The sequence below is a fragment of the Arachis hypogaea genome, chromosome 3 (genome assembly GCF_003086295.3).
Source record: "Arachis hypogaea cultivar Tifrunner chromosome 3, arahy.Tifrunner.gnm2.J5K5, whole genome shotgun sequence".
In the NCBI taxonomy this organism is placed as follows: domain Eukaryota; kingdom Viridiplantae; phylum Streptophyta; class Magnoliopsida; order Fabales; family Fabaceae; genus Arachis; species Arachis hypogaea.
In genome coordinates this window covers 4,170,194-4,195,956 of record NC_092038.1, presented here as the reverse complement: position 1 = coordinate 4,195,956, position 25,763 = coordinate 4,170,194, and the positions used below count along the sequence as shown (strand labels likewise).

General features: G+C 33.5%; 6 protein-coding genes across 7 annotated transcripts; 2 read left to right on the top strand and 4 right to left on the bottom strand.

Annotated features, from left to right (window-relative positions):
- Positions 1-797: 797 nt before the first annotated feature.
- On the top strand, positions 798-3,220 carry LOC112788901 (uncharacterized). The gene has a single exon (XM_025830578.3). It carries the CDS (start codon positions 915-917, stop codon positions 2,799-2,801), a length of 1,887 nt encoding a protein of 628 aa, XP_025686363.1. The 5' UTR covers positions 798-914; the 3' UTR covers positions 2,802-3,220.
- A 2,182-nt stretch (positions 3,221-5,402) lies between these two features.
- LOC140172885 (uncharacterized) lies at positions 5,403-8,353 on the bottom strand. Its single transcript, XM_025830587.3, has 2 exons — positions 8,214-8,353; positions 5,403-7,316 (listed from the first exon to the last, which is right to left on the bottom strand). Exon 2 carries the CDS (start codon positions 7,308-7,310, stop codon positions 6,933-6,935), a length of 378 nt encoding a protein of 125 aa, XP_025686372.1. The 5' UTR covers positions 7,311-7,316; positions 8,214-8,353; the 3' UTR covers positions 5,403-6,932.
- Positions 5,403-10,514, bottom strand: LOC112788904 (B3 domain-containing protein REM20). Its single transcript, XM_072232252.1, has 7 exons — positions 10,409-10,514; positions 10,076-10,171; positions 9,447-9,520; positions 8,865-9,291; positions 8,672-8,781; positions 8,494-8,562; positions 5,403-8,391 (listed from the first exon to the last, which is right to left on the bottom strand). The coding sequence occupies exons 3-7, from the start codon at positions 9,516-9,518 to the stop codon at positions 8,155-8,157; spliced, it is 915 nt and encodes a 304-aa protein (XP_072088353.1). The 5' UTR covers positions 9,519-9,520; positions 10,076-10,171; positions 10,409-10,514; the 3' UTR covers positions 5,403-8,154.
- LOC112788905 (uncharacterized) lies at positions 5,428-6,611 on the top strand. The gene has a single exon (XM_025830584.3). It carries the CDS (start codon positions 5,428-5,430, stop codon positions 6,313-6,315), a length of 888 nt encoding a protein of 295 aa, XP_025686369.1. The 3' UTR covers positions 6,316-6,611.
- A 3,253-nt stretch (positions 10,515-13,767) lies between the features above and the next one.
- On the bottom strand, positions 13,768-16,668 carry LOC112788903 (B3 domain-containing transcription factor VRN1). Of its 2 annotated transcripts, none has more exons than XM_025830580.3 (4): positions 16,161-16,668; positions 14,781-15,339; positions 14,488-14,696; positions 13,768-14,397 (listed from the first exon to the last, which is right to left on the bottom strand). In XM_025830580.3, the coding sequence occupies exons 1-4, from the start codon at positions 16,218-16,220 to the stop codon at positions 14,047-14,049; spliced, it is 1,179 nt and encodes a 392-aa protein (XP_025686365.1). In that variant the 5' UTR covers positions 16,221-16,668; the 3' UTR covers positions 13,768-14,046. The 2 variants fall into 2 exon arrangements, with proteins under 2 accessions (XP_025686365.1, XP_025686367.1); XM_025830582.3 differs by having other exon boundaries at positions 14,488-14,687; positions 16,161-16,517.
- A 5,602-nt stretch (positions 16,669-22,270) lies between these two features.
- LOC112788902 (B3 domain-containing transcription factor VRN1) lies at positions 22,271-25,763 on the bottom strand. Its single transcript, XM_025830579.3, has 4 exons — positions 25,236-25,763; positions 23,317-23,959; positions 23,025-23,224; positions 22,271-22,937 (listed from the first exon to the last, which is right to left on the bottom strand). The coding sequence occupies exons 1-4, from the start codon at positions 25,293-25,295 to the stop codon at positions 22,566-22,568; spliced, it is 1,275 nt and encodes a 424-aa protein (XP_025686364.1). The 5' UTR covers positions 25,296-25,763; the 3' UTR covers positions 22,271-22,565.

Sequence of the window (25,763 nt, the reverse complement as noted above, 5' to 3'; positions counted from 1 at the left end):
TTTTATAACAATAATAATAAATCTAACTTTTTTTTATAAATTTAATTGTATTTTTAAATTTTTAGGGATTTAAATGTCCGCAAAACAAAAAATTAGGGATATATTTGTCTTTTTATCAAAAAATTTAAAAATATTCGATTTAGATTGTGTAATTCGATCGGATCAAATCGGGTCTAATAATCATAATGCAGACAATTGGATTTATTATTGTTGCTATAATAAATCGATTTTGTTATGATTTATTAAAAAATAAATTATTAATCGGTTTAATAAAGATGTCCAATAATAATATAACACATGTAAACGTATTTAAAAAAAGACATTTTTAATGTTTTTATTAAAGTAGTCTCTTAATAATAATGACGACGACAATAATAAGAGAGGAGAAAAAAAAAAGAGGAGAAGAAAGAAGAAGAATGTAAAAAGAAATAAATTCCACTTGATTAGAGTTGGTTAAAAAAATTGATTGTTTGATATTTTTAAAAAAGTTGTCCATGTGATCTAATTAAATTAATGTGTTTTAATTTTTTAAGTAATGTGTATGAAAATTAATTATAAAATAAAATAAACACAAATTAATAAAATAATTAGTTTTTAAATTTTACAAATAAATTATTTTTATACGGACAATGATTATTGTGTATTATTTTTTTTTTGGTGAACGATTATTGTGTATTATACTATTATTAATCATTATATATTGTATATAAATATATATTATTTAATTTTTTAATATATATTTTATATTTTAAATTTTTAATATATAATTTACATTAATAATTAATTGTAATTGAGTTTAAAAAAATCCAAAAGTTAAACTATAACTGGAGAAGATCCGATACATTCAATATTCAAAGGTTTCTTCCTGCGCTTTGTGGCGGCTGTGCCTTCTCTCTCAATCACTCTCTGTGGCTATGAAGTTTCTCAGAGTCTTCAAAGTCAAACCTTCCAACTTCAAACACAGAGGAACCACCCCTGCTCCCCATTTCTCTACTCTCTCCGAACCCCAAACACCGATCTCCGAAGCCACCCTCCTCCATTCAATCCAATCCTCTCAGTGGCATTTCGTCGAACACCTCGCCCCCAACCTCACCCCTTCCCTCCTTTCTTCCACCCTCACCGCCCTCCACCACTCCCCCCACCTCGTCCACCACCTCGTCACCCTCCTCCTCCGCCACCACCACCTTCCCTCCCTTGACCTCACCACCCATTGCCTCTCCCTCTGCATCCTCTCTCGCCTCTCCTCCCCAAAACCCGCCATTGACCACTTCAAGCACCTCATTCACTCTTCCATTTCCCCCACCCAGGACATTTTTAATGAGCTATCACTTGCCCATGATCACTTCAGTGCCAAGACTAGTAGTACCATTGTCTTTGATCTTATGATCAAGGCTTATTGTGAGCTCAAGAAGCCCAATGAGGCCATGGAGTGTTTCTCCTTGATGAAAGGAAAAGGGGTTGTTCCCAAAGTTGAAACTTGTAACCAGATGCTGAGTTTGTTCTTGAAATTGAATAGGACTCAGATGGCTTGGGTTCTTTATGCTGAGATGTTCAGGATGAAGATTAAGTCCAGTGGCTACACTTTTAACATAATGATCAATGTGTTGTGTAAAGAAGGGAAGTTGAGCAAGGCAAAAGAGTTCATTGACCAAATGGATGCTCTTGGTGTCAAGCCCAGTGTTGTTACTTATAACACCATGATCCATGCTTACTGTTCGAGAGGGAGACTCAAAGGGGCAAGCTTGATCTTTGAAACGATGAAGGGTAAAGGTCTTGCGCCGGATGCTTACACTTATAACTCTTTCATTAGCGGGTTGTGTAAGGCAGGAATGCTTGAAGAGGCATCTGCAATACTTGGTAACATGTTGGAGTTTGGCTTGATTCCCAATGCAGTGACATATAATGCATTGATTGATGCTTACTGCAACAAAGGGGACCTGGGGAAGGCTTTTGCGTACAGGGATGAGATGATAAGCAAAGGCATAGTGCCATCTATGGTAACCTACAATGTGTTTATTCATGCACTGTTTATGGAAGGGAGGACAGGGGAAGCTGATGATATGATCAAAGAGATGCAAGAAAAGGGGATGAATTTGGATGCTGTTACATATAACATATTGATTAATGGGTATTGCAGATGTGGGGATGCAAAGAAAGCCTTTGAGCTTTACGATGAAATGGAGAGGGAAAGGATTCGACCAACACTGGTAACTTACACGTCGCTTATATATGTTCTGGGTAAAAGGGACAGAATGGTAGAGGCAGATAACTTGTTTAACAAGATTCAACAAGAAGGTCTGTTGCCAGATATCATAATGTTTAATGCATTGATTAGTGGTCACTGCGCAAATGGTAACATCATTCGCGCATTTGAACTCTTAAAAGAGATGGACCGGATGAAGGTTCTACCGGATGAAGTCACTTATAATACCCTGATGCAAGGATACTGCAGGGAGGGGAAGGTGGAAGAAGCTCGCAAACTTCTTGATGAGATGAAAAGAAAGGGGATCAAGCCTGATCATATTAGTTACAATACACTCATTAGTGGATACAGTAAAAAGGGCGATATGAAGGATGCTTTTAGAGTTCGTGATGAAATGTTGACCACAGGATTTAATCCTACACTTCTTACTTACAATGCTCTTATACAAGGCTTATGCAGAAAGAGAGAAGGAGAGCATGCTGAAGAGCTTCTCAGAGAAATGGTAAGTAAAGGCATTACCCCTGATGACAGCACCTACCTGTGTGTGATTGAGGCAATGGAGAATGTTGAAGAAGTGGTGGGAAATGATGATCAATAACCTTTTGCCGGTGCTCATTGGCTCGAAGTTGAATATGGAAATATCGGTGTTCGAGAAGAAATTCATTTACACAGAGGGAACTCGTGCGGGAACTCCTATCTTTGAAGGTTGGTGGATGTAAGTCTCTTGGAATTCTTGGCTTCTACAAGATGCATTATGGGATGAAAATGTGCCTGTACCGTATATGAACAAGTTTTAATGCAGTTCTTGGGAAAGTATAATGTTCTTTTGCTAATTTCTTTTGTTGTAAGATTATTATAATTTTTTTAATAATTTTCTTTCAGTTTTGTGATGTATAGCTGATTATTGAATTCGGCCTTGTTTAGTGCATAAATTACATAGAAAATTTGTTGAGTTGGTGGAAAAAAGTGACGAAAATGTTTGTTAATTTTCTAATGAAAAATCGTTCCCTTAAATAATCTGTAGCCTTAGCTTAATCTTTCCTGATATTTATGTTATGCTAATGATTTCAATCTCTGCTATTTTGCAAAGTAGATTTTCAGTTTTGACTTTTTTTTTATGAATATTTTTTAGATGCAGCAGGAATCCTATATCTATAATTCTATAAAATAACTCGTGTTTGATTATCCAAGAAGACAGACCATGAAACCACCTTTTTTATCTTTTTTTTCTCCCTTTGGAACTCTTCATTTTTATTTGTCCTGACATAATATATATATATATATATATATATATATATATAAGTGATTTCACTTTGATTGGCCTTCTATTTATTTAAGTTTGCACGTAAAGGATATGGCCTAATTCACCACTTTCTAAAGAGGATACTGACTTTGTTGCTTTTTTATTTATTTGATTAACGCACGTAAGTTTCTCATTATAGGTTGCAACACAACATCTAAAGCTAAGCTTTTGAAAGATTATATTGTATATCTATATAGAAGCAAGTGGAAGTGCCTGCTGAATCTCAATCTACCTTTTATTTATGCCATTTATGTATATCCTTCATTGGCCAAGGTAGTTTTCTTTTCTCAGCCTTATTATGAATCTTTGTCAACCATTCATTGGCCAGGGTAGTTTTGTCGAAACATTTTTGGTTGTTCAAGAGTGAAAACTACAATTTCACTTTAAAGGAGGATGACCCCTTTGGTTAGCCCTATCATTACCAAAAATTTTACTAATATGGTTCAAGAAATTGTAACCATTTTGTGTTTTTTCATCCCAAGACTCAAATTCAAGACCATTGAAAACGGACAAGCTTGCCTGTTGCTTGACCAACATGCTATTGGTAATTTGGTTGACTTATATTGCCATGCCAAATTAGGAGGGTGGATCAAATGGAAGATAGACAGGTGGAAAAGGTAAACGAAGATCCAAAAAGACCGTACACGAGGTAGTCAAGGGAGAATTATGGGTAAATAGTTTTACTTAGACATGATACATGATAGAACACAAAAATATCATTTGATTCATGTAGCTGATCCCACTCAATTTTATTTATTTATTATTTATTTTTTAGTTCTTTTAGAATTCTCAAAACTACTATAGAGAGCGCTTCATCCATGTTTAAAGGTTTACTACTTCTACAGCTATACATCATACTATCATAGTGGTGTTGTTAATTTAACAGAATTAGTTGTGCATTTCTTCAAATGTTCAAAGGAGATCACACTTGTATTTATTCCTAATCTGGTTGTTCTTTGTATTCTTTTAGAAGTCTGCAATATGATATATCATTTTATTGGTCTCTAAAGTGAGAACTTTTCAGAATGGACCACACAATACACATACCATGATCAATAATACAAATCAACTTATCTTATTCACATCACTATAGTGATAAAATAATATTCATAAAATCTTCCCACTTTTGCTGTCATACACAATTTTTTTTACCTGAATTCTGATGTAATGGTGAGCCAATTTCTTTGCTGAGTGAGTGAGTGGGAACATCTTAAGCCACATGAATTTATTGGGCAAGGTTCACTCTCCACTCCTCCAAGGGACACTTATAGCTTCGCATGCTTCAATGCAAAAAGCCAACCACGTTTTCAGTTTCACTACCAAATGGAACCCTGCATCAGTTATTGATGTTATATGGCTTGTTTTTTTCCTTTTATAGTGGAGTTACATCTTATCTTCTCAACTCTGATGCGGATTTCCATTTTGAGTCCATCAAATTTTTTGAAGAAAACACTATATCTTGAACCTTTACTTGGAAGGTTACTTTAATTTCTGATGGAAGTGTTGTCCCCATTTTCATCTTTATTAGAATTAATTGTGCCTAACACAACCCTTTAAGTTATCTTAGTAGCAAAACAGCACAAATTTTTATACTATATAATAATTGAGTGAGTCTAACTCAATTTCAAAAGCTACCTCAGAGAGTCAGAATTGCATAATACTTATAAAGGTTATGATGTCTATATCCTGAAGTGACGTAAGACTTCTAAGAATCTTCTTTCATGAAGTTGCTCAGAACAGGTTTTTCTTTTTCTGTTTGTGGAAACACATGCACCATGCACCGAGTCAAATTTTGGACTAATCATACATCATATAAAGCACTTTGTTTCGTGAAAGCATCAATGTTTGCAAAAGCTTCATATATTTAAATGAAGAAACCAACCTCAAAGACTGGTTATCTTCTCAAGGAAAAAACTTTGGCATGGGTTCTTTTGTAGGACACATAGTTCCAGGGTTAGCACTTGCCCTTCTTGGCCTATGGCATACCATAAACACCATCAAATCTTACCTTTTGAAGGGCCCTTCTAACTTCACTGCAAGATTCTGGTACCAACTTAACACACCTCAGTATTCTAGTAGACTTAAACACTTGCAACTTGTTTCCCTTTTGGCCTTTTCCATCCTTGCAATTTTTATGCAAGTTTTGGACTTCCCTCATTTTCACTATGCATTTAAGCTTGATAACTTTGAGCATGCAACCATGTTCATACACCTAGCTTTGTTTGCTGGTTTCACGCTCTCTACAGAGTTAACCGATTCGCTTGACCTCTTCTCTGGCTTTGTTGGAATCTTTGCATCCTCAGTGTTTAGCCAAGAACTCTTCCTACTCCACTTTCATTCCACAGACCATGTTGGACTTGAAGGCCATTACCATTGGTTGCTGCAGCTCATAGTACTAGTCTCGTTCGTAGCATCTCTGGCTGCAACTACTTTCCCCAACAGTTTCACCTCGGCACTTGTACTTTCTATATCAGTAATCTTCCAAGGGTGTTGGTTTATAAACATGGGGTTTAATCTGTGGGTTCCTGGACTTGTTCCTAAAGGATGTGTAATGAATTTGCCAATAGCCAATGAAAATCATATGCTAGGAGCAGTTACTTGTGGCACCAAAGAGGCTGATTTTCGGGCGAGAGCATTAGCTAATTTACAATTCAGTTGGATTCTTTCCTCAATTCTGATATTTGCAGGAATTGTTTGCTTGAAACTAGCTAGAAGATACACCATTGCAGATAGGTTGGAATATGAAAGACTTCATAATAAAGGCGCTGACTCCTCCATGGCAAGTGAAGGTTTCAAGCAGCCGAAATAATCTACCATAGTTTCAAGTGAATGAAGATTTGAGATCATGAAATACAATATAATGTATCCAACACTATAGATTGTAAGAATTCTAAAACTGTCTAGTGTATATCAAGGTAATAATATCCAATAAATGTCAGAAGCATGCTATCTCTAGATCCTGTTGATTGCTTTAATACCCTTAAAATTCAATCAACAAGTTGTTGATCTTGGACTTGGTAATTATTGTAAGGGATGTTTCTGCATACATCAATTTCTTACTGTGTTATGCATTGATAATCCAAATAAAGGGGCCTTTTCTTTTGATACCTTAATGTAAACAGGTTTCAGATTTTCCATTATTTTTCAAATTGAGGGGAAAAAGAAAAAAAATAATAACAAAAAATAACAAACTATTGAAATTGATTATTATTAAGACCAGATATCTCTAAGAAAATCAGACATATTTGTGTATTTTTGTGTATATTTCTTTGTTTTTACCAATTAAAATTCATATAATAGGATTCAGATACCGGATTTTTCTTTTTAATGTTCTACTTCACATCAAGACTAGCAGAAAGAAAGATACAATCTCTTTGAAGATAATAAATATATGAATCAAATTGAAATTGTTTCATGAGCTTATTCTCACTCAGCAGCCTCTTCCAGAGATGCTTCGATTTGAAGAAGAACAAATCCAACAGCAACACCAACAAGAACAAGTCCATTCATGATGGCTGCAATCTGGAAAATCTCACCTGCAGCATTGCTTGTTGAAGATGTAGCTCCTCCTCCACCACCACCACCTTTGGATTTTCCCTTCAATGAGCTCACAACCTTTGCAAAGGATTGTTCAGTGCACAATGAATGGCCTAATGAGGTGACATTGTTCTGCACCTTCAATCCTCCAAAAGAATTCAACCCTGCAACGTAGTGAACACTTCTCTTCGTCCTTCTTGTGGTGCAAACAGTAGCATTTCCCATCATTGTAGAAGTAGACATTATTGCTGATGCTGCAGCCATCATTGATATCTGAAAAGTATGCAAAGAAAATGAACTATTAAGTCACTTGTTAACAAAGAAAATTGAGATACAATGCAAAGTGTTTGTATGGATAAGTTAAGGAAACTGTGGATGGTTGACAAGAACATATGAATATGATAGCAAGTTGTGTTATGTGGCATGCAACTTTAGATGCTGTGACCAAGAAAATATGTTTACCCTATGCTTAGTTAATAATATTCATTCCTTTGAACTATCTTTGTTCTTCTTATCTTAATCCAAAAGATTTGAAGATTTTTGAATTCTATTTGCCTTTAAAAATTGTCCTTTATTTAGCTTTTAGTGGAAGAGAAAATAAAAAGTAAGTAACTTCCCGAATTTTTTAAACCAAAGACTAAAGCTTAAAAGACAAATAGCATTTTCGTTTTTCATAACGACTTATTTGGGATTTTTAATGGCGTTTTCTTGTGAGTTTGAATTTAGTTGAAAATATAAATTATTTTCCAACTTAAGATACTGTAATTTACTATATTCAAAATATTTGAAAACCCAATTTAAGATTAAATTGGTTCACCAATTTCATGTAAGAAGAAATAAATTAGGACAATCAATTTATTATATTGATTCTCCAATCTTGTTATTATGTGAAATCATTAAATTCAAAAATGTGTTATTAAAGTCATCTGATGGATCTTACTAGCTAGATATTTGTGGAAAATTAACCATAGATCTGTTTCATGCACCATATTTTTCACATGCATATATACATTGTAAAGGGAGAAGCTCAAGATGAGTATATAGACAATGAACAAGTCAAGCTCAGTTCTTAACAACATATATACATACATATATATATATAAAACAACCTCTAAGCTTGTTTCTTAACAACATAGACCTGTATCATTTTTATTATTTTCATATTCTTACTCATCTTCAGTTCACATATGAAAGTATCAGCACTTGCATTTACATTGTTCCTTCTGCAAAATCCTCCCCACCCTTTAATGCAAACTCTACCGTCTATCCATTTAGTCGCTCTTCCGGTGAAAGCAGGCCAAGGACTACTCTCAACAGTTATTTTCTCCGGCGAGTTCACTTTGATATACTGTAATAGCAAAGATAGTAGTGATCAGTTATCACATAGGTTAATTAAATACCTATTATATATAATTGTGAAACTGTAAAATAAAATAAAATAAAACTATACCTTGCAACATAATTTAATAGTTTCTGGGATGGTAATGGAGTACTCCTTAATGAGCTTACATGGAACATGCTGCAATAATGACATGCCATGAATTTAAATACAAAATAGTTTGTATAAAAAGGTCTTAAAAGTCTAAAACTTAATAGAAACATTGAAACACAGAAAGAATTAGACTAACCAGTTCATTGGGTCTGGATTTGTTCCTTTTGAAAACAAAGTATGGATTGTGTTGATCAATAAAAGTTGCAATAATTTCTCCATACTCCTTAATATCATTGTAATTTCCCCCTAAAACCAAATAGAAAGCATGTCTCATGCTGCATAAAAACAAAGAAATCAACTGAAAAATAAAAACAAAGTTTAAAACTTACTTTTCCTTTTTGCAGGAGCTTTCCCAGCTCTATGATGATCCATCTCATCCTCATCCTCGTCCTCATCCTCATAATCTTCATCATCATCATCATCATCATCATCATTTTCTTCTTCTTCTTCTTCTGATGACTCCTCCATCTCCACTGCCGCCGCCTCCTCCAAGGTTTGTGTCTTTTCACACATTGATGATTCAAAGATCTTGAACTCGAATGTGCTGCTTCCATCTGGATTGAAAACAATAATAACACAAGCTTCTTGTATACCATTATCCCTTACAAACTCCTTCCATCCATCATCAAAATACACCTTCTCACCAATGCAACTTGTCTTCACCCTCCATGCTCCTCCTCTTCCATTTCTCAGCATGAATTCCTCAGGTACCCTTTCTTTCATCCTTGTCAATGCCACATGCTCTTTTGGGAGTAGCTGCAAGATCAATTTAAAGAAAGAAAAGAAAAGAAGATCATTGTTTAATCAAGTCTAGATCATATCATAGTAAATTTAATAACTCATTCACTCTGTTCTTCCAAACATGAATAATGTACCATTATGAAAATACACACACTAAATTAAGAAGTTACCAATTTTTCAGAGCTAAACTGTGGAAGGAAGACTTTGAAGAAGGAGGATTGCTCAGCTGAAGTATTCATCATATCTGAAAATTCCACATTTCATATTACAATATCAAGAAATTCTGTAACTCCTTTCAATTCACAATTCAGTCATAGCTGAGGAAGGGATTTTTTGAATGTTTTCTACATAGCTGCATTTCTTCAAATTTGATTAACTATATTAGCAAATTAGAACACAATACAAATCAAAGAGATTGACTTTTGACAAAATCATCTACTATTCTACTCTCCTCACAAACGTGCATACCTATTTTAATTCCAAAACAAATTTTGAAAGCTTGACTTTGACAAAATACATGAAAATACATCACAATATATAAGGAAGTGCAAGCAAAAAAGTTATAGGAAACAGTTCATAATTATGCAGAGTCTGTTAAACTTAAACAGTCTTCAATTTTGAGGCTGTTGATAAAACTCAAAGTAAGTTGGAAAATCAAAGAAAAAAAATATGCAAATATACACATGATTTTGTATATATCAACTACAAGTTAACACCAAAGTTTGGTACATGACTGCAGTTATAAACAATTTCCGCATAATTGATTAAAGAGAAATGAGAAAGAAGCAAAAAACCTTACCAAAAAAGTGTATATTGAAGTTCTTGATCTGCCTGGAAAAAAATATTGTCCAGATCTCCACAAAGGTGCTTTCTTTCAACGTTGATGATGCAAAACCTGAAACAAAAATAGGAAATTTCAGTAACAACATAGTAAAATCATAATGAAACCAAAACACATAACAATAGCAGCAGCATATATAGCACCAAAACACATAACAATGAAACCAAAAAGAGGAACAAAACAATGCCTTTTGGGAGGTGGAACAAGAAAGCAAGAGTGATAGAAAGAATGCTAAACAAGAAAGAAGAAATCAATTTCAGAGAATAACAAACAATAAAGAAGAAGGCATACTGGAGAGGAAGAATAACAAGATCTGCTGCGGTTTTGCAAAAAATAAGAATTTAAAATATATATTATCTGCTAGAGTCTAATTAGTGATTGACTTAAGACTTTACACTCATCACTTGCCAAATTCAATTGCATTGATGTAAATGTAATCTTTTTTATCACTACTATCATTTTTGGAAATTAGAATACTATGCTGACCTTAGCTTGCATGCATTACTATTAAGTAACTTCTTATTAAGGAGCTATCTTTTTTATTTTCCAAAGATAGGCAAAGAATAAAGCTGTCCAGAATTCAGGACAAGTGAAATAAGAACTCATCTGGGGTCTTGCAATGGAACATGCATGCATGCATGATGCATACATACATACAACATTGGAATATGAGAGAAAGTCTCTGCTGAACTCCATGGTTATTATTTATGAATTTATTATAGTAATATACTAATATATGAAGTGATGCTGCTATTTGTTCCATTTTAATTTATGGTTCCTTAAAGAAAAGTTAACTTTTAATTTGGTATCCAAAACATCTATGCACTACCAAAAATCTCTAAAATATGTCATCGATAAAATAGCTCGTAAATAATTTAAAAAAACGACAAAAGTAACTAATATTATATTTTTTTATGTGACAAAAAAAATTTTCGTATTTAATAAATGATTGATTTATTTTATTCGAATTTTTATGACAATATTTGAATAAATATTTAGATAATACACAAAAAAATTAAAACAAAATTTAATCTTTAAATTTTTTTATTTGCAATAAAAAATTTAAAAAAATCCACTAAATATAAAATTACTAAATTTTGAGAATAAAAAGATCTAATTTTTTAATGATGTTTGTAAAAAATTGAATCAAACTATGATCTCTAAAAATTTTTTAAAATATATATTTAATATCTAATAATTTTTTATTATATTTTTAAATCTTTAAAAATTTATTTGTTGTTAACATTTTTTTAGTGAATTTTCAAATACCGTTTTAGAAATTTACTCGATTATGAATATCAAAAATAGTAATACTACTTGATGAATATTTTAATAGCCTGGGAGGTTGGCACATGGAATTTTCTTGACGCATGAAGAAATATGAAAGCAAATTTTTATTTTTAAAATATTTTTCATTTATTTTTTTAGGCATTACATTCAATCCAATAATAGTAAGGTGAATTTTATGGTATCTTTTATTGTTGTGTCTAAATTGTCTAATTTACTTTTATAGGTAAAAAATAAAATATATAAAATAAAAATAAAATAATTAAAGTTTATTAAATATTATTTCTTTATCTTTTTTAGTAAGTTAGGTACCATAATTTAGACACCATAGTATTCACCTAGTAGTAATATATGCTGTCGCTATCAATTTAATTACTCTAAACATTTGCAGACTGTGACATTAGGCTATAGACTTATAGTATTTGGAAACGATATTTAATTTCAGATTTTATTTTGTACATAATCTTTCCATCATACCAATTATAAGTAATGTATTATGATGACTATCTTTTCATCTTCATCTTCTCTTAAACAAAAGATGGTAAAAAGATTAATATATTTGTTTATTTTTTTTTTTTGTGTCGAATTTGCCTAATTTTCTTTTTAAGGTAAATTCTTTATATTTTAAAATTATTTATTTTCATATAATTTAAATTAAATATTAACTTTTAATTTTTCTAACAAATTAAATATTAAACTTTACACATCGTATCAATCATCAAGATAAATAACTAAAAAAAAGAGTAACAACGTATAGTGATACTCATAAATCATAATACCAAAAGAGGCCAATTCAAAAGATGGTATAAATAAGAGAAAAGTACTATTTTAATCCTTAATATTTTGATTAAATTTTAATTAGTCTTTAATATTTTAAATATTTTATTTCTGTCTCAACAAATTTTAAATAAGTTTAATGTAATTCTACGGTTAAATTTAACACTAGTAATTAATAAAATTGGTGTTATAAACATTAAAAATGTTATTAGTTAAATTATATCTTTTTTTATGTATTAGAAAAATATAACCAAATTTTTTTAAGTTCTTATAACACTTCTTCTCTTTAATTTTTTTTTTTATAAAACTACAAATCTTAATAATCAATCATTCAATACCTTCAAAATCAAAGAAAAATTTTATATTAGTGAACGTTGGTAAATTAATTATTTTATTTATATACTGTTATTGGTTTTTTAATATATGAATTATTTATGTCAAATTTGATGATGAGATAACATTAAACCTGTTTAAAATTTTTTTGAGATTAAAATAGAACGTTTAAAAATTTTTTGGACTGAAATAAGACGTTTAGAACATTATGAACCAAATTAAAATTTGACCCAAGCTTAGAGACCAAAATAATGTTATTCTTATTTCTATTTTGACACACTTCTTTTTCCTAAAAAAAAAACAAACGCAATACTATAAATTCACGATCTTCAAAGATTCTCATCCACCAACTCTTCAAAGCAAAATTGCAAGATACACGTTACATCATTTATTAGAGCTATATAAAAAGGGAAAAAAATTGACTAACTTAAAAGAAAGAGATACAATTTATTGAGGTTTCTTACCCTCTTCCAATGATGGATGTATGATGTATCCTTAAAAAAAATACTAATTTTATTTTCCAATATGCTATATTGAGTCAAGCTACGGCTTTTAACTATTAACAAAAATACAAATTTTATTTAAAATTAAATTTACATTTAATTAATAATTAAAAGAAATTTGAATCTACTTAGTATATAAAATAAAAATATTCATCAATAACACAACTCTTTCTCTGCATGTGGACAAGTAATCCTAAACCCCATGGGATTGCATTGATTTTTCTATTTTACCTATACATTTGTAAAGTGAGATAAGTTGGTTAAAAAAAAAGAGTTAAGTTAGGAGTAAAATTAAACTATTAATAAAAATAAAAATAAAATAAAATATGGTATTATGAAAGAAAAAGGGGGGGGGGGGAATCTATATAATCTTTGTGATTCAAGATTATGTTTTAAACTTGAATATCATGTCAAAAAGTCTTTGTAACGTTATTTCCCAAGCAAATGGTGTTCATGGTTAATCATAGACAAGTAATGCATTCACATTACTTGTTTCTTTCTCTTCCAAGATAACAAAATTTCATGTGTTCTAAAAACATGACATTATGATTGGACCTACATTAGTACAAACAAAAAGTATAGAATGACAACAATCAAAGGGTATACAAGTAGCACTTTTGTTAATTAACACAGCCTAACATGCATATCAAGTTACAAGGAGGATAAATGTGAAGGTGAAGCAATAAAATATAAAGTCAAACTTAAAAAAACATTTAAAAAGCATCTTAACAGTTATGGGACAAGCAATGATTCAGTTCAGAAAAAACTAGATTGCAGTTGAACAATCTATTTACAACACAAGTCAATAACAGCAGAGAAAAACAGACACTACTAGGTACTAAGAGTACAAATAACTATGTTCCACTTGAGTCATCCTGAAATGTTTATCAACATAGAAAAAGAAAAGAAAAGCATCCAAGTTCCACGTGACAGAAATCAGATGAATAACTGAACACACAGAAGCAAGAGGAGTCATTTGATTGATACAGAGTAGGGGGCGGTTATCGCGACTGAAGCCGCCGCTAATTCCTAACTTTTAGGTGATGTAAGGAGATGCTGCTGCATGGGGCTTCTCAACAGCTTGGCCTGGTTCTCATTTTGGGTAAGCAGCAAAGGAGGGCTCAAGAATTCTGCCTCGTCGGTGACACGAAATATAGTAACTTGCAGCACTACTTCCTTCATTCTAAGCAGCTCAAACACACAGACGTCGCCTTCGCCTAGATTGTTGTCTATCGCAAATTCAAACCATCCCTGGCTTAACTTAGCCCTACCCGTTCGATAAAGGCAGCGAACTGGCCACTGTCTCCCATCAGGGTGTTGAAGTTTGATGAATCCCGAAACACCATTCAAATACTTTTCTGCAAAGCAAGATGGCAAGTACTGAAATACAGAAAGAAGTGATTAGTATGCCGGATATAAAGCTGAAGAAGAATAACAACGTCTGTCGTGGTGAATTTCACGGGATCATACCATTATGCATCCCCTATATAGATAGGAGGGCCGCAGGACAACCCGGCAGAAAGGATTAGATGGTTCAAATGCTTTCGCTTCGTTGACAGCCTTTTCTCTTTCCTCAGCCGTCACGGTTCTTTTCCTTGCAGAAGCACTTTCATAGAATCTAATGCGCATTTCTCTCTCCTCTTCTTGTTCATCAGAAGCTTCCTGGCCTTCTGCACTTCCTGAAATGTATTGACCATAAAATTCAAGGTTTTGATAACCAAATCCTAGAAAGAAAAGTTAGTTATAACTTAATTATAGCTTACCAGGTTCAGATTTACGCTTCTTTCTTGCAGTTTTTTTGGCCTTTTCCTCGAAAGAAGCACGCAATTTCAGTTCATCAGTAGATTTTTTAAACTCAATTGCATTAAACTGAAGACCTATATCTCTAGCACTTTTCGCAGGAAGAGCATTCCCGCCCTCACCCCAGTTTACACTATTAAGTTTTGACCCGTTAAATAGATTCTGCAAGGCTGGTTTGGATTCAGTGAAGTCTTCATCTTCCATTTCTTCAAAAATTTTGAGGCGATTCGCAAAGTAAGATCCTTCATTGCTGCTTCGTGTGGGTGATTGATAATTTATCTCAGCAGTAGCCAAATTAAAAATGTGAACACTGAAATTCGACTTTCCTTCGTATCTGAAAGCTAAAAGGTATCCAACACCGATGGAATAGCGCTGAACAAATTCTGCCCAACCATCAATGAACCAAAATTTGTTGTCTACCTTTTTCAGTCCCACGCGCCACGAACTACCATCGGGAACAGACAGGTTAACAAAGGAGGAAAGCTCACCCCCATATTTTCTCAGAAAATTATCTGGTACTCTCTGCAATTCACAGATCAGGTTACGCATATTAAATTGGATACCATATATTGATTCATTTCAAACATGCAATGTTCTATGTTCTGAAATCCATTTCAACAAGTTCAGCTTTAAGGCAAGCGAAGTTCAGAATAATGAAACTCTTCAACCTGAACTAGAACACTTGAAATAATGTGAATAGTGAAGCTCAAATCAAATGCCAAATACAGTCATATAGATATCACATACGGGCTCTGAAAAGATGCCAAATATTTCTTAGGTTTAAGTATTAAAAACAGTTTCACTCTATCATAATTGTCTCAATAAAGATAGTGCCAGGAAATAATAGCTAATGTCAATAGAGAAATTGGAACAAAAAGCAGAACACTAAATTTATGTACTTTTCTTCAGCACTATCTATCAAAGCAACAAGGGTTCTAGCAATTTTAGAGTTGATTTCTCTATACGGAGAACATAGTGGGATTCAAGAGCGAAACTACTGTAATTAATTAAATGAACCAATCACCACACTTTATAAAGTCTACAACTAACTTCAGTTTCAGCTCAGCATCTTAAAAAGTCATAACACCATTAACCCTATTCATCACTAATAATCCTTCAAACTCAATGTTCAAAGGAGACACAACGGTGTATTTCAACAACCCCAAAGAAACAAAAATCCAAACTTGCGGAAAGAGGGCAAGACCCAGAAACACAGTCTAACAAATTCTTCGAACTCTCACTCAAATCTCTTATAAACCTAATCATAATTGATAATTCCTCAAAAAAACAAAAAATACACACAAAAACGGAAACAAAGAGAGAAAGAGGGAGAAGATATGTACCAGTTGCTTGGATTGAAGAGTGGTGGTTAGAATAACCTTATGGAAAGAAGGGCGAGGCATTTTTTGGGGGGTGAAGACCAAGAAAGAAGGCTCAAAGCATAACAAGTTTTGTTTTTTTTGTTAACCCTTTGATCCAAAGTTTTCAACTTTGGGCTCTCTAATTACTGGGATTTTTCTTTTTTCTTTTTTCTTTCTTCTTCTTCACCTCTTCACTTCAGATCTGCTTCTTCACTTCACACCCTTTCTGTTCTTCACCCTCTCACTACCTTCTCTGCTTTTTGGGTCAAACAATTTTTTTTAAATAAAAAAATTAAACAATGATTCCTAAAACCTTATAAAAAAACAAAAAAAAAAAGACCTCAACGTGTTGGTGACCTACAACCTTATTAAAAGCTAACGAGTTTCTGACTCGGTACCGAGTCACCACCACAAACTCGCTCACTCGGAGCCTTTTTTGTTTTTTTCTTCTTTTTAATTTTTTTTCCAGATTTGGGTTTTTCAATCCTAAATCCCTCTTGTTTTTGCTTTGCCTTTGGGGTTAGAAATTGGGAAAAGGGTGTTTTTTTTTATTTTTAATTTTTCTCTTTTTTTGGGTACAAGAAGAGAGCTATTTTTTAATGGGTCCCTATCTTTGTACCGGTTTTTATTTTTTTTGACAGGTTACTTTTGTTATTTTTACTAATTAGTATAATATTGAATATTGAATAAGTTAATTATAAATATTAAATACAATCCTTTTAGTAAATATATTAATTAAAATTATATGTTATAGAATCACCATTATTTTGTTCAAAAGAAGAATATAAGAAAAATGATATCTTTTTATGATCTATCCTACTCATTTTAAATTGTTTTTTTATTAGAATTTTTTTACACTAAAATTAGAATTAAAATTTACCAAATTGTGTTATATAATCTTATCGAAACACATAGAATTCACTAAAATATGCATATAAATATAAATTTTATAGAAAAAAATTAGTAAAAAATATAAAAATAATTATCAACATATATGTAGTATAATTGTTTCTGACCCAGAGCATAAAAATCAGACTCAATAAAAATAAAAGGCCCGACCTAAGAGGGTGGCCTCCACCATACATCTGACATTTTTTAAGGAGGTCGAACACAACGAAGGAAACCGAACTCCATTTGTCTAAATAAGTCACTGTCTCCTCGATTCTCTCTAACAATTTTTATTTTTCCTGAAAGATAGATCATAATAAACTTCCAAGATAAAGGAAACGGTCATCCATCAATAAAGGTGGAACTAATTTAACAAAAGTGGTTATCAACTCTATCATAAATACACTGACACTGCTCAGGTATATACACGTTCTAATCTACTAAACACTATCTAAAATCTTTGCTAACTTAAGTATTGAAATCTCTTGCAGGTACCACCCCCACCTTCTCACGAGGAATTCGAACGACAGCACCTCGACACCAAACAAGTTGGACACTGTCTCAGAAGGATCCTGGACCTCACGTCCAGACCCAAATCAATATTTTATGTAACCCTTGAAACAATTATTTTCTTAATTATAAAATATTTTTTCTCATGTCGATCTTACAACATAATGAATATAAAACTTATTAGAAATAAGAGACTAAACTGGAGAAAGTATGGTGTATTCTTGAGTGCATTCAGACTGATACAATGTACAGTGGTATATATATAGGTGTTAGAACAATCAAAGCAATAAAAGCGTAATATCCTACGATAAATATACAAATATGCTAAATAATGCTAATTAATTTAATTGATCCTAATTATATTCTAACATCTCCTCTCAAACTCAAGTGGGAGCTAAAGATACCATCTTGAGTTTGAACGCTAAAGTCCGAAAACAAGTAGAATGATGAGCCTTCGTGAAGATATCAGCAATTTGATCCAGAGTTCCAACAACTACGAGACGGACAACATCAATAAGAAAGCGTTGCATCATTATGAGCAATCTGAATAGCACTGTGGTTGTCACAATTGGAGACGACTGAGGGGGCACCTGAGTTTTTGAGAAGCCAACGGATCGAGACAACATCTATGGAGGTGTCCGCGAGAGCACGATATTCAGCTTAGGTGCTTAATCAAGCAGTGAACATTTGTTTCTTGGTTCACCAAAAAATGAGAGAGTCACCAAGAAACAATCAGTAATCAGTAGTAGAACGATGATCAGTTGAATCACCAGTCCAATCAGCATCTGAGTACGTCTGAAACGTTAAGAATGAACGAGCAGAAAAATGAAGACTATGAAAAAGAGTGCCTTTGATATAGCAAATAATGCGAAGAACTACAACATAGTGAGTAGTACGAGGAGATGGCAAGAACTGGCTAAGAATATGAACTGGATAGGCGATGTCTGGTTGTGTGGCAGTCAAGTAGACGAGACCTCCAACTAACTATCAATTAAGAGTAGGGTTATCCAAAACAGTGACATCCATAGGAGTAAACCGAATATCAAGCTCAAGAATGGTAGATTCAATGCGACTATCTGTAATTCCATCTCGAATAAGAAGATCAGAAATATACTTAGTTTGAGAGGGATAGATGCCATCATCTGAGGATATGACTTCAAGGCTAAAGAAATAACTGAGAGAATCAAGATCTTTCATCTCAAAAGTGTGGCGAAAGAATTTTTTAAGATTAGAGATACCATCAACACCATCTCCAGTAATGATCATGTCATCAACATACAAAAGCAGAAGAATAACCTCACGTTCACTTTTATGAATAAAGAGAACATTCTGATGAGAGGTGAAAGTGAAACTGAGATTACATATAGTGATGCTGAACTTTTCAAATCATTCACGAGAAACTTGCTTAAGACCATAAAGTGTCTTACGAAGGAGACACACTTTGCTAGAAAGACAAGGATATTTCGAAGATGGTTTCATATTGACCTTTTTTTTCAAATTTCAATTAAGAAATTCATTCTTCACATTCATCTGACTAAGAGATCATTTTCTGACCGCAACAATGGCAAGGAGAGTGCGAACAAATGTGAGACGAGCAACATGAGCAAAAGTCTCTTCATAATCAATACTATACTTTTGTATACATCCTTAAGTGACCAATCGTGCTTTATAACAGTCAATAGAACTATCAGAGTAAGTTTTAATTTTGTATACTCATCTACTATCCACAATTTTGTGATCAGAAGGAGGATCAACTAAGTCTTAAGTGTGTGCTTTTTCAAGTGCTTAGATTTCTTCATGTATTACTTGCTGCCAATTTGAATTTGTGGAGGCTTCTTGGAATGACTGAGGTTCACGGTGATGAAGAATAGTAGAAAAACAATGATAATCAAGAAGATGAGGAGGTGGATTTCTTATCCTAGAAGAACGATTGGAGGGAGGAGGCATGATAGTAGGAGCAGGACCGTCGTCCGATCTGGAATCATCGTGAGATGGAGAAGGCGGAAGAGTTGAAGGCTCGAGAGGTTGACTGGAGATAAAACCTGTAGAATCATCATTAGGAAAAATATCAACATTGGGGTTAGTGAAAAAGGTGAATGGGTAGAAGGAATGGACTCAAATAAGGAGAACTTAGAAAACATGCGATGCTCCGAGAATACAACATAACGAGATATACGAATACGTCTAAAAAGAGGATCCCAACAACGATAACCTTTGTATTCAGTGCCATAACCAAGGAAACAACACATGTGAGCTCAAGGTTCAAGTTTATTATGTTCATGAGGATGGAGGAGAACAAAACAGACACAACCAAAAACTCGAATAGAATTGTAATATGGAGAAGTATGATAAATATGCTCAAAGGGAATAATGTTACTAAAGAGAAAAGAAGAGAGTCTATACAGCAGTAAGAACAACTTCACCCCAAGTATGCTCAGGACACAAAGAAAAAAGAAGCATTGCACGAATGGAGTAAAAAATGTGACGATATTTGCATTCAACCCGTCCATTTTGTTGAGACATATCAAGACAAGAAAACTCAGACAAAATATCATGTTCAACAAAAAAAATTAAAAGTTTAGAATCACGGTATTCCACAGCATTATCGTGGGTTGAAGAACGGGTCCGTTTAGCGCTGTTGCATGGCACATGGAACGCTGCTAGGCCATTGATCCTGAGCATGGATTCAATGGTGCTGGAGCCGTCTGGAGGGAGGAAGAACCTGAAGCGAACAACATGCTTCAGGCGGCGCGTCCAATGGTTACTGGAGATGATTCCAAACTCGTTGAACTCGTGATGACGATACGAAGATGGTGGTAAGGGCAGTGACAAACTAAAGCGTCGAGAAGAAAAACGAAAATCAATGACAAAGAACATTGACGGAAGAGAAAACAAAAGGACTATGGACTAATTTTTTTAGAGGAAAAGAAATCTATGCTCTGATACCATGCTAGAAATAAGAGAATAAATTGAAGAAAGTATAGTATATTTTTAAGTGCGTTCAGAAGGATACAATATACAAAAATATATATAAATGCTAAAAAAATTAAAATAATAATAATATAATATTTTATAATAAATATACAGATATATTAAATAATGCTAATTGATCTAATTCATCTTAATTATCCTTTAACAAATTTATTTGAAAATAAGGTATTGTCAAACGAATATATAGATATATTGTTGATAGTGCAAGACAGGAATCATCCATACCAATATCTTTTATCGATTTTTTCAATGTATATATATTTTTTTCTATTTTTTTTCTATGGAAAATAACACCATAAGTAATAACTATCTGTATTAGATATTTATCTTTTCCGCGTAGAAAAAGTTTCGTGACGTATAGCACACAACAATTTTTATAGGTAACAACATATAATTAGGGTTACTTTGAGTGAAGGATTGTTTTTATTCTTTTTTACTGAAAACCATAGTTTGTCTTTAAACTCAATTTAATCCGATTAAAATTTGTACAATATGAATCAAATCAATTTGTTCGCTCTTGATAAAATAAAATTGTTAGGTTCAAACTTCAAATATCATATTAATAATAACATTTGACTCAATTACTAATGGCAGAAATTATAAGTTTTTTTTTGTCTATAACAAAAATTAAAACAAACAAAAACACAATCCCAAAAAATTATATGACAGACTGCTTTAACAAAATCTGCTTGAGGTATAATATCTATATTATCACCTGCAACATAGTTGATAATATTGTTCAACAAAAGATACATCTCCATAGAATCAGTTTCACTAATAAGGAAATCGCAACTAATTTCTCACGCAATCATAAGACTATTTCAGACTGCCAATAACTCATTCATGAAAACTGAATCAAAGGGCAGACACCCCGAGTTACCTAACACCCAAGTACCATAATGATCATGAATAACGCACTCAAAGTCCGCTACAAGAGAATCCGAAAAAACACTAGCATAACAGTTGACCTTAACAATATTCTTGGGGTAGCTGCCACCAAAAGTTCTGGACTGCATAATCTCAAAAGTTTCTATCATTCTTCATCCTTTTCAATTCATTCACAAGGCTCTCGCAAGGCAAAAGATTTTTCTCCTAGACCAAAGTTCATTCAGGTTGAATAAATTATTACATCTATTCCGCCAAATCCACCAAGATCTCAGCAGCCACTACTTTCTCTTTACCATTAATAACGCTAGTAATTTAGGATTGGAAGCCAGAAGCATTAGCATGTTCAACAATAGAAGAATCTAAAAAAATTATAAGCATTTGATACAAAGTAATAAAAAATTATGTTTTCTTTTGTACAAAAAAAAAAGACCAAAATGGAACTTAGATTTCATAGAGTACAATTTTGTCTGTTTCCAATTTTTTGTTTCCATTTGCACTTTCTTTTGTTTCAAAGTTTTGTAAAAAAAAATTAAAAAGTAAATACATTTATTTTTTTCTACTTTCACTTTTTCTTTTATTGACTATTACTGATGTTGTCCAATGAGCATGTCAAAATTACAATCTTTATCAACATGTCAAAATTACAACAGAAAATTATAGACAGCAACTTAGACAAATTATAGGGGATGATTTTAGAGGGTCAATTTACTCTGTTTTGTTTAATCTTGTGTAATCTTTCTCTGGCTTCTGGTCCCGTTTTGATAAAAATATATATATACAACAGAAAAACCATGACAATAGCAATAAGACAAGTATTGACTCGGTTACTGATCATCATTCTAGTTTGAATAATAATAATAATAATAATAATTAATAACAATCTATTTACAACCCAAATCAAAACCAAAAGGCCAAAACAAAAGAAAAGAAAAAAAGAAAATGTATCAAAACAGCAATAGCTATGTTCCACTTAAGTCTCCCTGAAATGTTTATGGACACAAAAAAATACCAAAGTTTTTTCCAAGTGAAGCTGATGTTCAGATGAATAACCGGTCACACAGAAGTAACCGCTACTTGATACAGTTGGACTATAACCGCAACAAAACTGCTTTAGTTCCTGATCAGTTTACCCGAGCCGAGGCGCTGATGCATGTGAGCGTTCAACATTTTAGATTGACTCACGAGATTTTGGCTCGGCTGGAGCTGGTGCAGAGGAGGAGGGCTGAAGAATCCATCGTCCTCAGTGACGCGAAACAGTGTAACTTGAAGTATCACCTCCTTCATCGGAAGGAGCTCAAACACACAGACGTCTCCCTCGCCAAGGTTGTTCTCTATCGCGAATTCAAACCACCCCTGGCTCAGCTTAGCTCTGCCTCCTCTATAAAGGCAGCGAACAGGCCACTGTCTCCCGTCGGAGAGCTGAAGTTTGATGAATCCTGAAACCTCGTTCAAATGCTTTTCCGCGAAGCAAGATGGCAAATACTGAAAAAAAAAGAGTTCAGTTGGCAAGATCAATCATTGATAAGCACAAGAATGATAATGTAAATTAGGGTAAATTCAAGGACTCACCATTATGCATCCCCTATACAAGTAGGACGGCCGCAGGACAACACGACAGAAAGGATTAAGTGGTTCGAATGCCTTCGCTGCATTGACGGCCCTTTCTCTTTCCTCTGCTGTCACAGTTCTTTTTCTTGCCGATGCACTTTCATAGAATCTAAATCGCATCTCTGCCTCCTCTTCTTGGTCCTCAGAGGGTTCCTGGCCATCTGCACTTCCACAAATTGATCATAAAATTTCATTCATTTATCCACATTCATCGTTATTTGAAAAAAAAAAGTTATTAAGAATCTAGTAGGACCTGATTTTCGCTTCTTTCTTGGAGCTTTCTTCTCCTTTTCGCCAACAGAAGTACGCAACTTCAATTCGTCAGTAGACCTTTTAAACTCAATTGCATTAAACTGAACACCTATATCTCTGGTCAACTGACTGTCTAGCGAATTGGCACTTCTTGAAGAGAGGGTGTTTGCACTATCGCCCCAGTTTACGCTATTAAGTTTGGACCCATTAAATAGATTCTGCAATGGTGGAGGAGTATAATTCTTCTCAGGGGTAAATTTATTTTGCAATGCACCAGGAGTAAGGCCGGAAGGTGATGAATATTCAGCGGAGTCTTCATCTTCCAATTCTTCAAAAATCTTAAGACGGTTTGCAAAGTAAGCCCCTTCGTTACTGCTTCGTACGGGTGACTGATAGCTTATCTCAGAAGTGGCCAAATTAAAGATACGAACAATGAAAGTCGACTTTCCTTCGTATTGGAATACTATCAAGTATCCAACACCGATGGAGTAGCGTTGAACGAATTCCGCCCAACCATCAACAAACCAAAATCCATTGTCCAACTTCTTTAATCTGACACGCCAAATGCTGCCATCAGGAACTGAGAAGGTAGCAATTGAAGAAAGGTCAGCTCCATATCTATTCAGAAAAGTATCTGGAATCCTCTGCGAATTGCAAATCAGATTAGGATCAGATATTGGTAGACATCGGAAATAAAATACGTTGACCTTCTCCCAACAATCACCCCATTAAATGTCCCTAGCCACAACCACAAGAAGTATGTTCCTATGACATAAAAAAACGCAAATTCATTTACTTGTTTACTCGTTGGGAAAAACAATAATAAAATTATACAACAGAGATTCTCTTAGATTGTTAAATTTAGTCCTACCAAGATCCAAAACTAGACTAAGTCTCTCATAAACCATTAGAGGATGATATCAACAACATATATCTTAATAATGAGTTATCAAATTGAACGCTACAAATGTGAGGGAAAAAAAAAAGAGACTCGTTTAAGCTTACAAATTTGTTTTCTCAAGTTCAGCTCTCAAGCAAACTAACTTCATGATAATGGCACTCCTCAAACTTCAGTAGAACACTTGAATGCCACGACTAATAAAATCCGAAATTTGATTATGCGAGAAAGATTCTGTTAATTACATTTCATATAACTACCATTCATTGATATGGTTTCATTAAAGTGCTTCCTCCCTCAGCTCAATTGTATTATTGAAACCATAGACCAGTTGGAGTACTAGACTGGGTTAAATAATCAAAACTTATGATTTATGAAAGGAAAGAATCAAATTTATTTATATTTATCAGGCATGAGCCTGCTTGTAATTCCTCACACATAAACTCTTATTTCTCCCCCAAGGTCCATCTCATTAAATCTCCAACAAAGGCAAAGAATTTTCAACTAAGAACACGAAGAAATATACATGTGTGATCAATGTAGAAAAAGGACAAAATAATAATACCAGTATGAAACTAAATTACCAAATTTCATTGAGCTTCTAAGTCAATTATACAAATTACCAAACTTCATTGGTTTTTCTTCGTTTCCACTTAACCAATTCAATATTCAAATTACACAATTATACAAATCAAAGCAAAACTTCTAACCCTAGTCCAAGGTATAAGCACAAACAGAACTTGGCATCATAATTCACAGGGTTTAAAGAATAAAAATCCAAACTTGAAATAGGTAACAGGGTTTTGGGACTAAGGATGATGAGTTGGATGAAAAACCATGACTCAGAACAATTATCTACCGCTTTATTTCATTCCCACTCAAAATCTCACATAAACTCAATAGCAATAGTTCTTCCCCAAAAAAGAAAAAGACAAATTCATCTAGAATACAACCAACTCCGACCAGAAAAAAAAAACGAAAAGGAACAATAATGAGATATAAGAATGAGAGGATTTAGGTACCAATTGCCTAGATTGAATGGTGGAAGGAAGAACAAGCTTGTGGAAAGAAGGGCGCGGCATTTTCCGAGGAATAAGGTTCTCAGAGCATTGATGGCACTTTTTGTTGACCCTTTGATTCAAAGTTGAAAACTTTGGGCTCTAGCCACTCGAATTTCTTCACCACTCAGATCTAAACTTCACAAATCACAATCCACAAAACCCTCTCTTTATTTTTCTCTTCTTATTCTCTCTAACCCTTTGTCCTTTCACTGCGTTCTCTGCTTTTTGAGTCAAACAGGGTTTTTTTTTTTTTCGTTTCTGGGGGCAAAAAAAAATCTCAACTTGACCTAAACAATAATAAAAGCTGGCGAGTTTGTGACTCGGTGGTGAGTGGTGAGTCACTGACTCACTAACTCGGAAGCCTTTCCCAGATTGGGCTTTCCAACTCAGTTCCAACTCTAAAACCCTTTTTGTTGTTTTGCTTTGCCTCTTGAAACTGCCGAAGAGAAAGTTATTTAATTAAAAAAAAATTAAGCCTCCACCTCAAAT

Bases quoted from the DNA above. Each gene is read 5' to 3' on its own strand.
- LOC112788901 (XM_025830578.3), top strand. From the start codon at position 915: ATGAAGTTTCTCAGAGTCTTCAAAGTCAAACCTTCCAACTTCAAACAC.
- LOC112788905 (XM_025830584.3), top strand. From the start codon at position 5,428: ATGGGTTCTTTTGTAGGACACATAGTTCCAGGGTTAGCACTTGCCCTT.
- LOC140172885 (XM_025830587.3), bottom strand. From the start codon at position 7,310: ATGATGGCTGCAGCATCAGCAATAATGTCTACTTCTACAATGATGGGA.
- LOC112788904 (XM_072232252.1), bottom strand. From the start codon at position 9,518: ATGATGAATACTTCAGCTGAGCAATCCTCCTTCTTCAAAGTCTTCCTT. The intron at 8,563-8,671 runs GTTAGTCTAATT...TCATTATTGCAG, and splicing joins AATCCAGACCCAATGAACTG to CATGTTCCATGTAAGCTCAT. The intron at 8,392-8,493 runs GTATAGTTTTAT...TTGCTATTACAG, and splicing joins CTATTAAATTATGTTGCAAG to TATATCAAAGTGAACTCGCC.
- LOC112788903 (XM_025830580.3), bottom strand. From the start codon at position 16,220: ATGCCTCGCCCTTCTTTCCATAAGGTTATTCTAACCACCACTCTTCAA. The intron at 15,340-16,160 runs GTACATATCTTC...TGTGAATTGCAG, and splicing joins CTCTTCAATCCAAGCAACTG to AGAGTACCAGATAATTTTCT. The intron at 14,697-14,780 runs GTAAGCTATAAT...AATACATTTCAG, and splicing joins GAAGCGTAAATCTGAACCTG to GAAGTGCAGAAGGCCAGGAA.
- LOC112788902 (XM_025830579.3), bottom strand. From the start codon at position 25,295: ATGCCGCGCCCTTCTTTCCACAAGCTTGTTCTTCCTTCCACCATTCAA. The intron at 23,960-25,235 runs GTACCTAAATCC...TGCAATTCGCAG, and splicing joins CCATTCAATCTAGGCAATTG to AGGATTCCAGATACTTTTCT. The intron at 22,938-23,024 runs GTGAGTCCTTGA...TTTTTTTTTCAG, and splicing joins TGTATAGGGGATGCATAATG to TATTTGCCATCTTGCTTCGC.